Source organism: Ipomoea triloba, chromosome 13, assembly GCF_003576645.1.
Source record: "Ipomoea triloba cultivar NCNSP0323 chromosome 13, ASM357664v1".
Classification (NCBI taxonomy): domain Eukaryota; kingdom Viridiplantae; phylum Streptophyta; class Magnoliopsida; order Solanales; family Convolvulaceae; genus Ipomoea; species Ipomoea triloba.
Window position 1 is genome coordinate 1,742,642 of NC_044928.1, and position 19,189 is coordinate 1,761,830.

At 29.8% G+C, this 19,189-nt stretch overlaps 1 protein-coding gene across 2 annotated transcripts in view; it reads right to left on the reverse strand.

The window, feature by feature from the left end:
* Positions 1-18,482, reverse strand: part of LOC116002709 (defensin-like protein 1) — a 24,093-nt gene extending 5,611 nt beyond the window's left edge. The window contains exons 1-2 of one of the 2 annotated variants that reach the window (XM_031242877.1): positions 18,326-18,482; positions 17,618-17,801 (exon numbers count right to left, since the gene is read on the reverse strand). In XM_031242877.1, the coding sequence (XP_031098737.1) occupies positions 17,623-17,801; positions 18,326-18,389 (243 nt within the window). In that variant the 5' untranslated portion in view covers positions 18,390-18,482 and the 3' untranslated portion in view covers positions 17,618-17,622. Of the gene's footprint in view, positions 1-17,319; positions 17,802-18,325 lie in introns of those variants that run through there. The other variant, XM_031242876.1, reaches the window with a different exon arrangement.
* Between the last annotated feature and the right edge of the window lie 707 nt (positions 18,483-19,189).

A 19,189-nucleotide genomic window follows, 5' to 3' on the forward strand; every position in this document is an offset into this window, starting at 1 on the left:
TGTACGTAATTAGATTCCTCTCATGATAATATTCAAAAAAATAAAAATTCCATCAATCAAATTACTATATGATGTATATTATAGTATTAAAAAAATATTACTATATTATGTTATTGTATGTAATTAAATTCCTCTCATGATAATATTAAAAAAATGAAAATTTCAACAATCAAATTACTATATGATGTATATTATAGTATTTAAAAAAATATTACTATATTATGTTAATGTACGTAATTAAATTCCTCTCATGATAATATTCAAAAAAATAAAAATTCCAACAATCAAATTACTATATGATGTACATTATAGTATTCCAAAAAAATATTACTATATTATGTTAATGTACATAATTAAATTTCTCTCATGATAATATTCACACACACAAAAAAATTTACAACAATCAAATTACTATATGATGTATATTATAGTATTCCAAAATAGATATGTCAAATTTAATTTATTCTAATAAGATAAAATTGAAATCTTCTCTACAATTTAATATTTTTGTATTATAGATATTTTTAATTTTATTTGTTTTATTTTTTGAATTTTAATTAAAATTATTAAAATTAAAATAATTTAATTTGATTCGAATATATATATATATATATATATATATATATATATATATTGAATCATTGTTGCATGTCAAAAGTTCACCCAAATAAAAAAATTATTGCATGTCAATTTGTTTACTTCATCTAACTTTTAAAAATAACTACAATATTATTACTACTATATATAAATTTCTTTCTACATAAATGATGTTGGTTTTCAAAGTTTAAAAATGTGAAAGGTATAATATATCATTATTAAGATTTTAGCTCTCTACTAATAACAAATATAAGTATTATTGCATTAATTTAAAAGTTTTATAGTTCAAATGCTGTGAACAAATTTTATAAAATACCATAAATTATAAAAATTTACAAATCTAAAATAATAGTTATTATTTAAATATTATGAGCTCAAAACAAATTAATTTACGTTAATAACATAACTGAAGAAAAACTAACATAAAAATGAACTAATTGAACTAACTTACATTTGCGGAGTTTGAAAAAAAAATAATGTTATTGGGTAAATGTTTCACATTTAAATATAATTTTATTAAATTTATTGGAATTCACATATTTAAGAATGATGCATCATCTCGAGATCTATCAATTTAAAACGAAGGAGAATAAGAGATTTATTTTTTTGAATACAAGGCTCAATCTCATGACCTCCCATACGGGAGAATCACTACATGTCATATGAGCACAAGATGCATGACAAGAACAATAGGTAATAGAACTAAACGAAAAAGAGATAATAGAACTAAAAGAAATAAACTTTCAAATAAATTAGTTAAAAACATATCATAGATCTACAAATCTTGAACCACAAAGTCTATTGTGAACCTATTATTTAAATAATGATCTAGAGATGTTTTGATTGTGCTACATTTACGGGTTGAAAAATATTTAGAAACAAAACTAAATGGTTTCTAGACATCTATTACTATTTATGATAACAAACAAAAGCTTAAGGAAAAAACTTGTGTGTGACTGTCTCATGATCTCAATCCGTGAGACGGGTTTGATCTTTAACTAACAAGGTCAAAGATCTGACCTATTAATCAAAGATCTGACCCGTTTAACGGATTAAGACCCGTGAGACGGCCTGACACAAGTGTTACTCAAAGTTTAAAATATCATCAAAGTAGATTTTGATACAAAACTCATATATCAATATAAAATTTTAAAATAAGAATGGTTTTTCATGCAAGGAAAAAAATTATATAATATTTATCAATATCTATATAATAAAAAATTATTAATTTCTCTTTTTATCAATTTTTCTAGACATATTATATTTATAGTATTTTGTACAATATAAAAATATATATACATTTTTTTTATAGAATTGTGATTATTGCCATAATTATACACGTTAATTACTACAATGAATATTTATTAAAAAATTATTTTAAAATATGTCTAAACTCATATTCTTAATTAAAAATATTTAAAAATTTGTCTAAATATATAACATAGTTAGGGACTACATTAATCCATATAGATTTAAAAATTAAATTCTTTTAATTTGTAAATGTAATTTTCTTAATTATAATTAATAAAATATAAAATATAATTAAAAATAAAATTATAAAATTAACAAAATGTGTATTCATAAATATTTATATTTTTAAAAATACATACATACATACATACATACATACATACATACATACATACATACATACATATACTTATGCATTATATTAATCATACAAAATAAAAATTCTATTTGTCAGTTTATAAATTTAATTATTTTAATTATAATATATCAATATAAATTATAATTACAGAAATTATATTATAGAATTTACATATATATATATTAATAAATATTATTTGTATATACACTGTATTACACAATCACATATACAAAATTTAAATTTTACATTTTTTTAATTTTTAAGTATAATTTCTTAGTTATTATTCATATTGTTAGAATTATAATATATATGAAATAAGATTAGGAATAATTCAATTTAATAATGTAAATTTTTCTCTATAAATTTATATAAATATGTATATGATTAGAGATTATATTAATCATACAAAATTTTAATTTTGTATGTTATGATAATAGATACTTGACCAAATATACGAAAATTCAACTATATTATTATATTGTACATTATAATATATTTGTATTTTTAAATTTTATTATTTAAATTTATAATAATAAAAAATTTTCCGTGCAGCGCACGGGTAAAACACTAGATGGTTGTTTATATTAAAAGCCTTTAGGCTCAGCCTAACTTCTACAACGTTTTCTCCCAACCAGTAAAGTTAACTACACGTACTTTCGAGCAATGCGTGTTTAAATTTTGCCAAAAATAATAGTATACATTTACCTCGTTATTTCGCTCGTTGCTCATTGCTCGCTGCTCGCTCACACAGGTAGCAAGTTTGCTCACAACTTCACAGGTTACGTTGCAGACAGAAAATGCTTTAACAGCTCGAATCTCATCCTAATTAAAATTGGTATAATTGTTAAACATATATTAAGAATATATTAGAGTATATTATTGAAAAATAAGTACTCATTCTATTACTCTTATAGTCTTATTAAATTAAATAAATTATGCATTTCTTTAATTTAGATGTTTACAATGCCTTTATTCAAATAAAAAATTTATTATCAAAAAATTTAAAAAGAGATATAATTTAATTAGTTATATTGTCTTTATTTTTCTACAATAAAAATTATTTATTATCAAAAAATTTAAAAAGAGATATAATTTCATTAGTCATATAGTCTTTATTTTCTACGATAAAAATATTCATTATCAAAAAAATTTAAAAAGAGATATAATTTCATTACTCATATTGTCTTTATTTTCTACAATGCAAATTACTTAAAAAATAATTTGAAACCAATCATATTAACTACTTAGGGATGATTTGTTGACAAAGAATACATACGTTCAAATATCCCAATAAATTGAAGCGAGAAACTATCCCGTAATATTTTTTTGGACTACATCACAGTTGTTCACTTTAAAGGTAAATCGTATTTCTTTATTAATATAATTTAAAATGTATAAAATTTTATTACCAAAAGTACTATTTATTTATACTATTATTTTTAGACTAAGTATTTTGACACAAAATTGCAAACATTTATTTTAGTGACAATTATAATCAATCTCTCATATATTATCTTGCATTCATATATTTTGAATTACCGATTTAAATACACAAATTCAACATTCAATTATATATACATGAACATCTCCTATATAATCTTGTATTGATATCTTTTGAAGTACTTATTTAAAAATAAATATTGGGCATTATCCTATTCCAGCAATGCGCGTGAAAAAACTAGTACTTGTATAAAGAACAAAGATAAATACAATTTTAAAATATTCGTGTACTAAGTAAAATTTTAATAGAGTTTAATAATTTTATTGCTCTAGGAGATAAAAATACAATTTTTTTGAAGAGTTAGGGTTGTATATGTATATATATATATATATATATATATATATATATATATATATATATATATATATATATTGTCATGGTAAAAAGTTAGAGACTAAGATCGCTAGCAATCAACAATTCAGGTACTAAAATTACATTTTTCCTAAAAATAATAATGATATACGACTGGGAAAAAGAAATTTAAAAATATAATAATTGAAAAGAAATTTAAAAATATAAACATTATTATTTTTAGGAAAAATGTAATTTTTAAAAATATAATATTTAAAAGAAGATTAATTAAACCAAAAAAAAAAAAACCTTAATTTGTTATTTTAAAAATGCAAGAAAATTATTTTCAGTGTCCCTTATTTATAATCTTTGATACTAAATTTTAAATGCTATATATGTATTTAGTCGGCCAATTATTTGACCATATTTTATGTTAAATTTTATACTGTATTTTTAATAAATTCCAACATAATCGTAGTATATGTTTAATATTATGCCAATTCTGATTGAGATGAAACTCGAACCTAAGACCTTTCTTATAAAAATAAAAGAGTAAGTTAAAATAATAAATACTTAACTGAATGCTCCATTACTAAAATTTATACTAAGCAAATTCGAGATTATTTAAACAAAAAAAATAATACGGAGTATAATAAAAGATAAATAAAGAAATATTATTAAAAATACTAAAATCAAAATAATATGAAACATCCACTCCAACAAATGATTACACCAACATTTTTTAATTTTCTTTAGGTGTATAACTTTAATGTTATTGAGTGGTGCATTTCGTAACATTGAATGGTGCATTTCTTAACATTGAGTGGTGTAAACCGCACGGCCGCACGTAAGGGTGTGGCCACATTTGAATAGAAATCTATATATATATATATATATATATATATATATATATATATATATATATATATATATATATATTACGATAACATGAGAACATGTGCTTCCACAAAAATAAAAATAAAAGAAATAGAATAACATCATACATCCATATAGATTGATTTAGAGCTGGAAACTAAGAGAAAAGGAAAAAATACAGGGTCATTTTTAAATCATTATGAATTTTGGTTGTACAGTGTACAAGTTTGATAGTGTACACGTTAATAACTAATATTAAAGATCTAAAATAAGTACGCTTAATTTTGTGACACGGTAAGTTGTACTGATATCTTAGTGTACAACAACTTAAATTTTTTATTTTTTTTTTAGTTTAGTAGTTTCCTTAGCTTATTCCCAATAATTTCAATAGCCTATTTTGATCGACATTATATATATAATGCATTGTGGACCATGCACCATGGCTGATACTGCAGTTGTATTGAAAGAGAACTGCAGTTGTGTTGATTGGAGGCCGTTTTATCCGTCTGGAACTGGAACTGCAGTTGTGTTGAACTGATACTGCAGTGTGTTGAACAGATAAAACGATCTTGTTCCGTGCAACTACAGTTTCCTTTCAACACAACTGCAGTATCAATTCAATACAATTGCAGTATCAGCCATGATCTTGGTCCACAACAGTATAATTTGCGCGGGAAAGAGAGGAGCAGATTGATGAATTAGCAAGGCCTCATAATGCAAGTGCATTTGGACTTGATGCGCTTCCCTTTGCATTTGCCATCAGCAAACCCCTCCATCTGGCAAACCACTGCGCAATCCGCGGTCGTAAGACATGCCCCCTTGTACTTCCTGCTCGGCCTCTCGCAGGGCTCCTCCGCCATTATTGTGTTTGTTCCCAGCTCTGCTGAGTCTGCTCACAATTACCCCACACACATATATATATATATTCATTATAAATCAACAAAAATGGGAGTTTTGGGTCAATACTGTTGGGCAGAGGCCCCTAAAAAGCCAAGCCCAGCACCGGGTGACGGGGATTGTTGGGCGGTGGCCGGAAAAAATTTAAAGGTTAAATCCAGCACTAGTGTGTCAAAAATGTATAGCAGTATAAAGAAATAAAATTGCGCCTTCACTACTGGGTATAGCTTTAGGCGTAAATAGTAAACGTTCAATACTAACAAGTACAGTTCAATTAAGAAGAAAGGAAGACAAAGAAGGAGGAGGAGGCTAACCAGTGGCCATGAACAGCATCACAAAGAGAAGGGCAGCTGCAAATGAACGGAGAGAAGAAGCCATGTTTTGTTCAAAGGATAAAAAGAAGATCGATATATGGAAGAGTGTTTTCTGGGTAGCCTTTAAGTATTTAAATTTTTTATGGAGCAAATTAAAGGTGTGAGCAATGCGTCAGATAGATTCCAATACAAGCAAAATGGAACAGCAATATGATATATGAATCAGATTAGGTTCAAACTCTGTTTGATATAGCAAAAACCGGCAAGTGTTATCCAACTTTTTGAAAGTTAATTGACATCACTAACTAACATAGGACACGTTTTGATGAACTTTAGTACGACATGTTATCTCAATTCAGTTTCCATTCCAACTGATTTTGTCGATTAATAATATATATATATATATATAGGGAACGGTTCAGGTGCTGTTAAAGGTTCCGGTGTGGTTCTGTGTGGTTCTGCGGTGATCAATGCTAGAATTCTAAAATGATGCACCTTAAGCTTCTAATTTATGCACCTTAAGTTGGATTAACATAAATATGATTTTGTAGACAGAATCTTATAAAAAGGAATATTGATTGTGTTTCGGAGCAAAAAAAAAAAAAAAACTGACGCATCTTAAGTAGGAAAACAACGTACCTTAAAAAGGAAAATCACGCACCTTAAACTTTAGGTTCACTCACCTTAAGTTTCAACACTCGCGCACCTTAAGCACGCAAAACACGTACTTTAAGAAGAAAAAAATGCACCCTTCAGGTTGACTTACCTTTGAGTTTCAACAACTACTCACCTTATCAAAAAAACCAGGCACCTTAAGTTTTAAGAATTACTCACTATAAGCACAATCCTATGCACTTGAAGCACACCCTTAGCTCGTTTTAGAATCAACCGTTTAGCGCCCTTCTTTTGTGTTGTGCTTTATGTGTAGTCAAATGAATTTACATTCGGTTAATTTATTAATTTTACAGACTCCTAATACAACAATTAGTCAACATGCATGTCACATTCATTATATAAACATTTTGGGATCGAAAAATGGTCAATAGACCCCCTGAACTTTACATGCACGAAAGTGCAATTAAGTCCTTGAACTTTAAAAAAGTTTAATTAAACACTTAAGCTACTCATTTTGTTGCATCCAAACGCAATAGACAGTTATTTACCTAGGATAGCCGGTCATTAGGGTTCCGGCGATCATTCTGGCAACTGGCAAATCATTCCAGCGACCGGCAAACGGTCGTCGGCCGCACTACTGAGGATTTAGCAAGGGCAATGTATAAGAATTTGACCCAAGGAATGGCAGAGCATAACAAAGCAATGGCTGCGGCTAAAACAGAAGTAGAAAAGCCCAAAAGGATGTCATTGTAGGCTTAGCTTGCTCTTTCCCTCACATATTTGATACTGTATTTAACAATGTAGCATTTTACAATGCTATACTTTTATTATTGTTATTGAGTTTGAATTTCTTAATATAATATATTTTACAATTATATTGTTGAAGTACTATATCATATTATAGGTTTAATAGAGGTATGAGATAATAATTAGTGGGCAGAGAACATGGAGTATGGTTTAATAAAGGTTTTAAAAATACAAAAAAAAAAAAATCAAAGCAATTGATCCTAATATAATGACATCTAATATGATTTGATAAAGGTTTAAAAAAAAATCAAAACAATTGATCATAATATAATGACATTCAAAACACCAATATGAACAAAAAATCAAAACAAAAATATGAGGGATGTAGTAAGCAGGCGACATGTTGGGAGGTGACCAATTTGTAGGGATAAGATGAAATAATATCAATTTTTAATTAGAGAATGAAATTTTTAATTGAAGAGATAATCAAATTCAATAATTGTATTTTAAAAGCTGTCAATCCAACACTAACTATAATTTTAATTTTCGTTCCCGATAGTGTAAAAACTTTAATAAATGCTGTTAGATGTCAAATTGCCAGGGTCCTTTCCATCTAGCCATCTAGATTTTAATCAACTTTGTTTTTTTCTCTTTCCTTTCTAATTATATTAAATATGGGTGGACATGAAACCAATTTAGATATGACTCTTTCTACATGTACTCCCAACATTACTCCCCAAAGAAACTCCCTGACGTGTAATTACTTTTTATTAAAAAAATATTATTTTATGTGGTTTAGATCACTCCATTTATTCTACTCCCGTACTCCCTCTCAAAATGTATGTTTCACATATGTAGAAACCCAACGTTGTCTTTCTTTGTATAACCCATCTAACCAATCATGCATTCTCATTGAGATCAAAGGTGTCAATCAATAGTGACCCTCCATTTTCAAACTGATTTTCATTTAAAGAATCATAAACAACACTTTGCAAGGCTTCCTTGATTTCTTCATATTCTAATTGTAGTAGTAATATTGTAATTGTTTTTGAATTGATGAATTTTAAGTGTATTTGAATTCTAATTGCAATACTCTATTTTTGTCTTTGTTAATCCTCTAGGTGCTTTTGTTCTTTTTTTCTTTTTTCTTTTCTTGAAGACTAATTTTATAATAATTATTTTATAAAATGTTCTTAAAAAACATTTATCTGGTGAGCGAATTTAGTTATTTTGAATTAGTTGACATGAGTATTTTTGTACTCATATATTGAATTTAAAATTTATTTATACAAATTTATGTTTTAACTTTTGTATATAGTATAGCTCCCCACTTAAAACCATATCTAAAACTTGATTTTGTCACTCATAATACTTTTTTTTTTCTTCGCAAAAGGTTGAATCTTCATTTCCCAAGACCCGGCCCCCACGTTCCAACCGCTAGTAAGACTCGATCCCTTGTTTTTCTTCCTAAACATCATTCATGTGACCAATTGAACTACTCATACAGGTTAATGTTGGTCAAATCATAAAAGGCAAGTAAATTAAATGTAAAAACTTTTATTGTCGCTTCAGAAATGAATATTAAGATGTAAACTTATGAGTGAAAATAATAATTTTCAAGTTGGAATAGTTTTTTTTTTTAGTACTACTGACTCTGTTACAATGTAGTATCCTACATAGCTACTTTCTCAACCTAATGAAGCACAAAGAGTCAACATTGCCTCCACTGAGGCTCGAACCCACTCCCATCAACAGTTGGAATAGTTTTCATGTTATACCCAAATAAAATAATAATGAAAATGAGAACTTGGGCGGAAATTTATTAATTTTACTCCTTTATATATCAATTCCTTGTGTATTGATTACATGTCAAAAAAAAATTAGAAAGGTCTTAAGTTTGTATTGGATACTCTAGAAGCGATGCCCACCTAGTATACCGTACAAACTCAAAATCTTCATCATTCACTTTTGGATATTACTAGGTACAAGAGGTACTCGTGTGATTGACAAACAAACAATACATATATTACCATCACATGAGAACATGTGCTTCCAAAAAATTAAAAATAAAAGAAATAAAATAACATCATCCTTCCTCAAAAAAAAAATAACATCATCCATCCATATATATTGATTTACGGCTGGAAAATAGGGGAAAAGGAAAAACACAGTGTCATTTTTAAATCGGTATGTATTTTGATTGTACAGTGTACAAGTTTATAGTATACCCGTTGATAACTAATATTAAAGATCTAAAATGAGTATGCTTAATTTTGTGACACGGTGGTTGTACTGATATCTTAGTGTACAACAACTTTAATTTTTTGTTAGTTTAGTAGTTTCCTTAGCTTATTCCCAATAATTTCAATAGCCTATTTTGATCGACATTTTATATATATATATATAGAGTTAGGATCATATGAGATCAGTTGTTTAGGTAAGATCAGATTAGATCTTGTGTATCTATGTAATAATTTAATGGTTTAGATTGATTTAAGATTCTAAGTTAAGGTAGTGTGTGTGAACGGTGATAAAATATGTTCGAACGGTGATTAAATGTGTGCAAATGGTGATTAAATGTGTGCGAACAATGATTAAATGTGTGCGAACCAAGTAAGTGTGTCAAACAATGTAGACCATTAAATTTTTTTAGATGAAGTGGATTTGATCTCAAATTATTTTAATGGTATAGATTGATTAAGATTCCAAATTGAAGTGTGTGTGAACGATGATTAAATGTGTACGAATGGTGTGTGTCAATCAATCTAGACCATTAAAAAATATTACATCGATGAGCAAGATTTGATCTCACAATCTTATCTAATCAAGTGATCTTATTGGAACCGAGTTAATACCCAATATAGTCCTCGACTATAGTGGTTTTACTCAATTTAGTTCTAAGTGACTTTTTGTACTCTATTTAGTCCTCGACTTTAGTGGTTTTACCCACTTTAGTCCTCTGTTAAGAATTTCTGTTTGTTGGGTGTTAATAACAAGGTTAACATGGTAATTTCATTTATATTTTATTTTTTTTATTAAATTAATTATTAATTATATTTCCTAATTTATCTCCCTCTTGGCGAAACAAAACAATCCTGGATTTGATTTTAAGAAAATTAGGAGTACAAGACAACCATTATCTTTTTTAACAAGTTCAAGGCAGTGGCGACCTGTTCTTTGTTATCTAGTACAAGCTTGAACTCTCAGTTACTCTATGGCGACACAGAATCTGGGTTTGAAGCTTGCATAAGAAAATGAATCATCAAGTATATGAACATATCAGAAGATGATTACTCCGTAGTGTTCACTGCCAAGCAGTCATATGCATTTAGGCTTTTAGCCTACGCTTATCCCTTACAAGCAACTAACAGTCTTCACACGGTCTATAATTACCAGAACGAAGCCATGGCCGAGAGCTCAAAGGCCAGAGTTTTATCTGCAGAATTTTCCTGGCCTAATTTGAAGGTGAATTCAAGAAAGCTAAGGAAAATGGTGGTGAGCAAAGGGGCAGGGAGTAGTAAATGAAAAAGAGACTATTTGTGTTCCCACTTCAGGCTACAGAAACTTAGCCCACTACAATGGCTGGCATGTACTCCTAATTTTCTAAAAATCAAATACAGGATTGTTTTGAGGGTGATAAATTAGGATATATAATTAATAATTAATTTGATAAAAAAATAAAATAGAAATGAAATTACCATGTTAACCTTATTATTAATACCCAACAAACAGAATTTTTAATAGAAGACTAAAATGGGTAAAACCATTAAAGTCGAGGACTAAATAGAGTACAAAAAGTCACTTAGGACTAAATTGAGTAAAACCACTATAATCGAGGACTATATTGAGTATTAACTCTATTGGAACCCTAGGTAGATTGATGAATTAGCACGGCTTAATAATGCAAATGCATTTGGATTTGTTGCGCCGCCCTTTGCAATGGCCGTCGAGAAACCCCTCCGTGTGGCAAACCCCTGCGCAATCCGCGGTCGTAAGACATTCCCCCTTGTACTTCCCGCTCTGCATCTCGCAGGGCATCGCCTCCGCCACCATTATTGTGTTTCTTCCCAGCTCTGCTCACAATTACCACACACACATATATATTCATTATAAATCTACAAAAATTGGAGTTTTGGGTCAGTACTGTTGGGCAAAGGCCAGTAAAAGGCCAATCCCAACCCCGAGTGACTGGAGATTGTTGGACGGTGCCAGGAAAGGGTTTAAAGGGCTAAATCCAGCACCCAGTGTGTCGAAAATGTATAGTAGTATCATGGTTAAAAGAATCGCTAGACCCTCCTCAGACGCCCAAAGAGCGCCTAGGTGCCAGTGTATTTTTTTCTATTTTTAAAAAAATTTGTTTAAGTATGTTTAATTTTTTAAAGACTAATAATTATAAATTTATAATATTTTAATAAATATTAAAATATTAAATATTAACCTAAAAAATATCTAGAGTTTGTACAATTTAGGGTTATTTCGCTCAAAACGATGTTGTTTTGAGTGAAATAACCCATTAAAAAAAACAAGAAAATAGTTAATTGGTCAACTAGGCAGCCTAGTCGGTGCCTAAGAGGTCTAGTTGGCGCATAGAAAGTGCCTAAGAGGTCTAGTCGGCGCATAGGAGGCCTAGGTGGTACTTAGGCTGCCTAAGCGGTCGCCTAGCCGGCCAACCGCCTAGACCACCATTTAAGGTGATACGCTAGGCGGTCGAGCAGCGCAGCTAGGCGGGATTAATCGGTGCCTAGGCGGGATTTTCGGTGCCTAGGCGGGATTTTTGCAATACTGAGCCATATAAGAAAATAAAATTGCGTCTTCGCTACTGGCTACAGCTTTAGACAAGTGGTAAACGTTTAATCATAACAAATGCAGTTCAGTTAAGAAGAAAGGAAGAAGGAGGAAGAGCAGGAGGCAAACCAGTGGCCATGAACAGCATCACAAAGAGAAGGGGAGCTGCAAATGAACGGAGAGATGAAGCCATGTTTTGCAGAGGATGAAGAAGATAGATAGAGTTGTTTTCAGGGTAGCCTTAAGTAGGACTTAAATTTTTTAGGGAGCAAATTAAAGGTGTGAACTATGCGTCAGATAGATTCCAATACAAGCAAAACGGAACAGCAATATGATATATGAATCAGATTAGGTTCAAACTCTGTTTGATATAGAAAAAACCGGCAACTGTTATCCAACTTTTTGAAAGTTAATTAACATCACTAACTAACATAGGACAAGTTTTGATAAACTTTAGTACACGTAACTATTAATATCATGAATAACTGCACGACGTGTTATCTCAGTTTAGTTTCCAACTGATTTTGTCAATTAATGATGTGAACTTTTGATTCTTTACTATACTTAAATTGTACACTAATATAGTATAAGGCAAAAAAAAAAAAAAAAAGTGTGAGACCATCTCAAAAATCTCTATTCTTGAAACGAATTGTATGAAGATAAATTTGTAATATTTATACTAAGAATGTAATACTAATGAATAAAATATTTGTTATTTACGAGGTAAAGTGTAATATTTTGAAGAAAAATATAATAATTTTATATTTTGATTTTAAAGTATTACATTTTTCTTCTTACATTTTCTTTTATAAATAACAAACGCTTTATTTCTAATTAGTATTATATTTTTCAATATAAGCTAAACATTACATTTTCATATTGATCCAACTCATCTCACGAATCCGATCCTCTCACAGGAGAGTCACTCATAATATAATAATAGTGCGACATTTGAGAAAATAGATAGTGATATTTTGTGCATTGAGTCTATTTTCTTGTTCATCTTTACAAATAGGACATGCCTTAACTCCTTTACAATATAACCTGATGAGTTACCATAAGCTGGAAATCATTTATGGTGCAAAAGATCATTGCACGTAAGGTAAAACTGCTTTGATTATAAGTATCATATTATACATCGACACACCTTCATTCCACAACATCTTTAAATCTTCAATAAGTGGTGCTAGATATACATCTATGTCATTTCCTGGTTGTTTAGTCCCTGATATTAACAACGACAACATGATGTATTTGCGCTTCATACACAACCAAGGTGGAAGATTGTGGACTACTAAAAGGACATGCCAAGTACCGTACTGACTGCTCATGTTACCATGGGTTTCATTCCATTAGTACACAATCCAAGTCTAAGATTCCAGTTTTCATCAGTACCGAATTCATGCCACCTATCAATATTCCTCCATTATGGTGAATTGGCTAGATGTTTTAGTTTTCCATGATCTTTTCTCCCAATAGCATCCCATTGTAATTTTTTTGCTTCTCTTGGATTAGCAAACATGCATTTAAATCTTGGTATTACGGGTAAATACCATAATACTTTTGCCCGTGGACCTTTCTTACCCTCACACACATCATCAACATTTTTCCTTTTATAACGTGATGTCCCGCACTTTGGACACACATGCAAGTCTTTGTATTCTTTCCAATACAATATACATACAATCATTTGGACTTGCATGTATCCTCTCAATGTCTATACCCAACGGGCACAACAACTTCTTTGCTTCGTAGTTGAATGTGGAAGTTCATTATCACTAAGAAACATGTCTTTTAGTAGTTCTAATAATCCCGTGAAACTCTTATCACCCCATTTATTCTTTGCTTTTAAATTATATAATTTAAGCACAACATATAACTTAGTATATTTGGTACACCTAGAGAACAAAGGTTTTTTAGTATTAGCAAACAAACATTTAAATTCAAGAGGCATTTCACTAAAATCTTCCTGAACATCATGCATCATTTCATCTATTCGGTCATTAATTTCATCATGCTCACCATTGCTAACATGAGTTTCATTATTTTCCTTGTTATTTGCCTAAGTTTGACTATTTGCTTGAGTCTCGCTCTCTACATGCATGAGTTTCACTATCTACATGAATTTCACTCTTACTAACACTTGTATTAGGAGGTAAGCTTTCACCATGCCATATCCATCGATCGTACCCTTCCTTAAAGTCACGGCATATCAAATGGTCATTCACCACGTCAAAATTACGATATCTTCTCAAATTTTTACAATCACAACACGGGCACGTTATAAAATCCTCCACCTTTTTACTTTTATTTTCTTCAGCATATTGTATGAACTATTGAACCCGTTGTATATATTTGACTGTAGCTAGTGTGTTTCTCATGCATCCAACTCCGATCTATATCTGTCAATTGATAATACTATGAAGATCATATATGGATACTCGATTATGGATGCATTTAGAAACGATACCTAGTTTATAATCAAAATACCTAGTTTATATATAACTAATCCTAATCAATCTAATTCATCAAAATACTTAACTCATCAAATTCAATCTTAGCTTGCTAATTCATCAAATTATTAATAAATACATATTTAATCAAGTACCTAATTCATCAAAATATATACCTAACTAATAATCAAATTATTAATGTCTCTAAGTACCTATTTAATCAAGTGTCTAATTTATCAAAATACTAATTTCATAAAATATATTGTACAATCATAAATATGAAAAATAACTCTTAATAATAAATTTCAAAATGTATGCCATAGTGAAGATATACGTACTTGTGTGTAATTTCATTTTTTTTAAATGTAAAATTTTACATTCAAGTAGCTTTATCTCTCACAAAATTTATATTATTAATAGTCATTTTAATTTGTTAATTAATACTAGTTTATGTAATATAATTAGAAATAATATTATTTTAAATTATTCAAGAAACAAATAATTTACTTTCACAATTTTTTTAAAATTCAAAATAAATATAGCACAATAATAAAAATATCTAAAATAAATTGATAAACTTTATGATTCCATATTATTAACTATGAATTATTTTTGTCATTTTATTGACAAAATCAAATATATCCTAATAATATTCAAAATAAATATTCAAAGTTCATATACAACACAATAATCATAACAACAAAAATCAAATATATCATAATAATATTCAAAATAAATATTCAAAGTTCATATACACCACAATAATCATAATATTTGAAATAAATTAGAAAAACAAGGAAATAAATCTAATATACTAATAAAATTCAAAATAAATAAATATATAAGAAATAAGTAAAATAAAAAATATATACACAAATTAAACTTACCGGCGGTGGAGTGGCGTTCGACGACAACGGGTGAGGAGTGGACAACCGGTGTCGGCAACGGAGGACGAGTGTCGGCGTCCGAAAGGGAGGACGAGCGGCTGTGTCGGCAATGGAGGACGAGCGGCGGTGTCAGAGATGGTGGTGGCGACGGTACCCAAAGGATGGTGGCGACAGTGGTTCTCTTCCCTAACGACGACGGTGTGTGTACGGGTTCTCTTCCCTGATGTTATAATAATAATATTATTATAATTGTTAAACCAAGTAGCTAGTAATTAGTTTATTAATTAGATTAGGGATGTAGTGAGTAGGCAACAGATTAGGAAGTGATAGATTAGGAGGAATAAGATGAAATGATACTATTTTTAATTAGAGAATGAAATTTTTAATTGAAGGAATAATAAATTCAATAGCTATGTTTTAAAAAATTGATGTGTAAACACCTTAATAAATGCTGTTAGATGTCAAATTGCCAGGGTCCATTCCATCTAGCCATCTAGATTTTAATGAACTTTTTTTTCCTCTTTCTGATTATATTAAATATAGGTGGACATGTAACTAATTTAGATACGGCATTCTCTCAACTCGAGACCAACTTTTTCTGAAATCAATATTAATGTATTATGTTAGGTCCAAATCTGTGACCAAAACCTGACTTGTAGCTATCTCTATCTACCGGTCTATATTTAACTTTGTTGAAAGTTGCGCTGATCTACAACCTTTTAAATTTGAAAATATTACATTAATTTTTACTTTTTACTCTGAACTTTTATTCTCTTTCACAGATTATTTTTTTTAAGATTCACATGATGAAAATATTTTATCATTAATTACTACCTATAATAAAAGTAAATGAAAAAATAAAATTTGAGAGTACATGTAATAAAACTCTCTAAATTTACTTATTGAATATCTATATTCTTTTGTGATATTGCTTATTTGATTTTGTTTTAATATTTAATTACAAAATAAATCATTTTCTTAATGGATGATGAGGGAATACAATGTGCACATGATAAATTATTTCTTTTGTGTAACAGTCAAACATGAGAGATAAACTACACTAAAAAAATCATGTGCAAGATATTCAACTAAGAAAATATTAACAAGAATCAAACGTATAATTTCACGTAGGATGAGAATCATGCTCCATCCATTAATCTTACTCCCTCCGTCCCGAATTGGATGTCTCATTTGCTTTTTGCACGCTTTTTAAGAAATTAAAGTAAATGAGATGTGTTTTACAATTATGCCCCCAACTTTTTCACTTTTGGAAATAAAAACAATAAAGAAAACAAAAGTCATAAGGGTAAATTAGGAAAAATAGAACGATGGTGATGCTCAATTTTGGAAAGAAGACAACATTTTGAACGATTTCATGCACACAGGCTTTTATACAAAAATTATACAGAGATAAAAGGCAATATGTAGTTATTGTAACAACCACAAAGACTAGCTCAAATAAGAAACAAATAAATATGAACCAACCAATACTAACATTAATCTTTATTAGTGACGATATAAGTTATACTGCTGATATGTTTGTGTGCAACAGATTTGAATGCACTTTTTTTTAGTTCATTAATGACGACTTGTTCCTAATAAGTTCAATGACTTATTCGGACTTTTTTTTTTTCTTTGAAATTATGTTGTTACACTTTGAGTGGTTATACTAGAAGTTAGTTGAGTAGACAACATCGTTTTCTTAGACAACTTTCACCATTATATTAATAATAATGTGACCGATGAATGAAAAAAAACAAAAACAGAGAAATTAGTTGATAACTTGAGACAAGAACACCGAAAACGTACGAAACATGAAACAACTGAATACATGTAATTACCAGCTAGCAAGCAAGCAAGGGAACCAAACACCATGAGATCCAGCTGGCAAAGCAGCAGACTCCATGTTTGGGTTTTCTAAGGTTTATTAGGACTAAGCAGAGATAAGACTGATCCACATACATCATGGTTGGATTTGTAACATTTATTTAACAATACACACCACACATAAACACACACAGCGGCCGCCTATATGGATAGGTGAGATGAATTAGCAAGGCTTAGTGCAGAAGCAGCGGCGGCGGAAGCCTTTGCAGTCGCCGCCGGTGAACCCCTCCGTGTGGCAAACCGTTGCGCAGTTGCTGTCCCGAGAACATGGCCCCTTGAACTTCGAGCTCGCCGACTCGCACATCCTCGCCTCCGCCACCATTATTCTGTTTGTTCCCAGCTCTGCACACATAAAAATTGTGTTTATATATATGTGTATTATGTTAAGTTTTTATGTATCCTCAATTATATAATTTTGTGCATTATAAACATGAATTCTATACTTTATAAAATCAAATTCTATTTATTAGACCAGAGTTTACAGGGCACTATGGACCTGGTCCAGGATATAACGATATATTGCCACTTACTAAACTATGCACCGGAAGTAACACAGGCATTCATTTATATGCATATTCATGAAAGAACAAAAATGGGTAATCCAATCAAATTGATCATGTTATTGACTTGATAACTACAAAATTACAGGTCCAACACCTAACAAGTTATGACTAACTAATTAGGTAGGTATACTTCTTTATTGTCCTTTGTCAATTAAGGTCATAAGGCGGGATTTACCTGTGCACACTCTTGGATAGTGGCTACAAGTTTATCCCGTGCCCCAAAAATAAATAAAAGAACAAAAATGGGAGTTTTGGGTCAGTTCAGTTAAGAAAAGGAGGAAGAAGAAGGAGGTGGAGGCATACCAGTGGCCATGAACAGCATCACAAAGAGAAGGGCAGCTGCAAATGAACGAAGAGATGAAGCCATGTTTTGGTGAGGATGAAGAAGATGGAGTGTTTTTTGGGAAGCTTTAATTAAGTATTTAAGCTGTGTGGTGGTGAGTGAATTCTTGAGGCTTTGGTATTGGTAGTTTATATAAGTGGAAAGCCTTTAGGCTCCGCCTAACTTCTACCACGTTTTCTCCCTGCCAGGCCAGTAAAGTTAACCACTTGTCTGTCAATTACAGTGTGCCGACTTAAATTTTACCAAAGATAAATAATATAAGACCTTGTTTGTTTGGAGATTTTTACACTCTACTAGTTTATTTGTCTATTTTTGTTATCATGTTAATTGGAATCAATTTTTTTTAGCAATTACAAAGAGCATTAGAGTTTTACTCCTCTACTTTTGAACAATTAAATCAAAAATAAGGGGAAAAAATCATTGCTCATGCATTAACTATGAAATTTTAATACACACATATGTGTGTGTGTGTGTGTATCTATATTATATACATTTTATATATTTATTTAAATTTTAATTGATTATTTATTTATTTGGATTTCGATTCCTATTTACTACTGAACAAAATGATTTCTCTTACTTAAAGTCATTATCATTACCAAGTATTTGATTCTCATTAACATTCCGATTTAAATGTTTGAATCAAACACACCTTTGATTTAAATAGCATATATATAAGCACTTTAGATAAGATAAGATTGTTAAGACATATTCATGATTTACTAGTTCACTAAAATTTTGGTGTAAAGGCATCTAAGATCCTCAAATTTGGGTGCTTACCTTCCAAAAATAGCTCAATTTTTTTTTTCAAATTTCTCCACCTC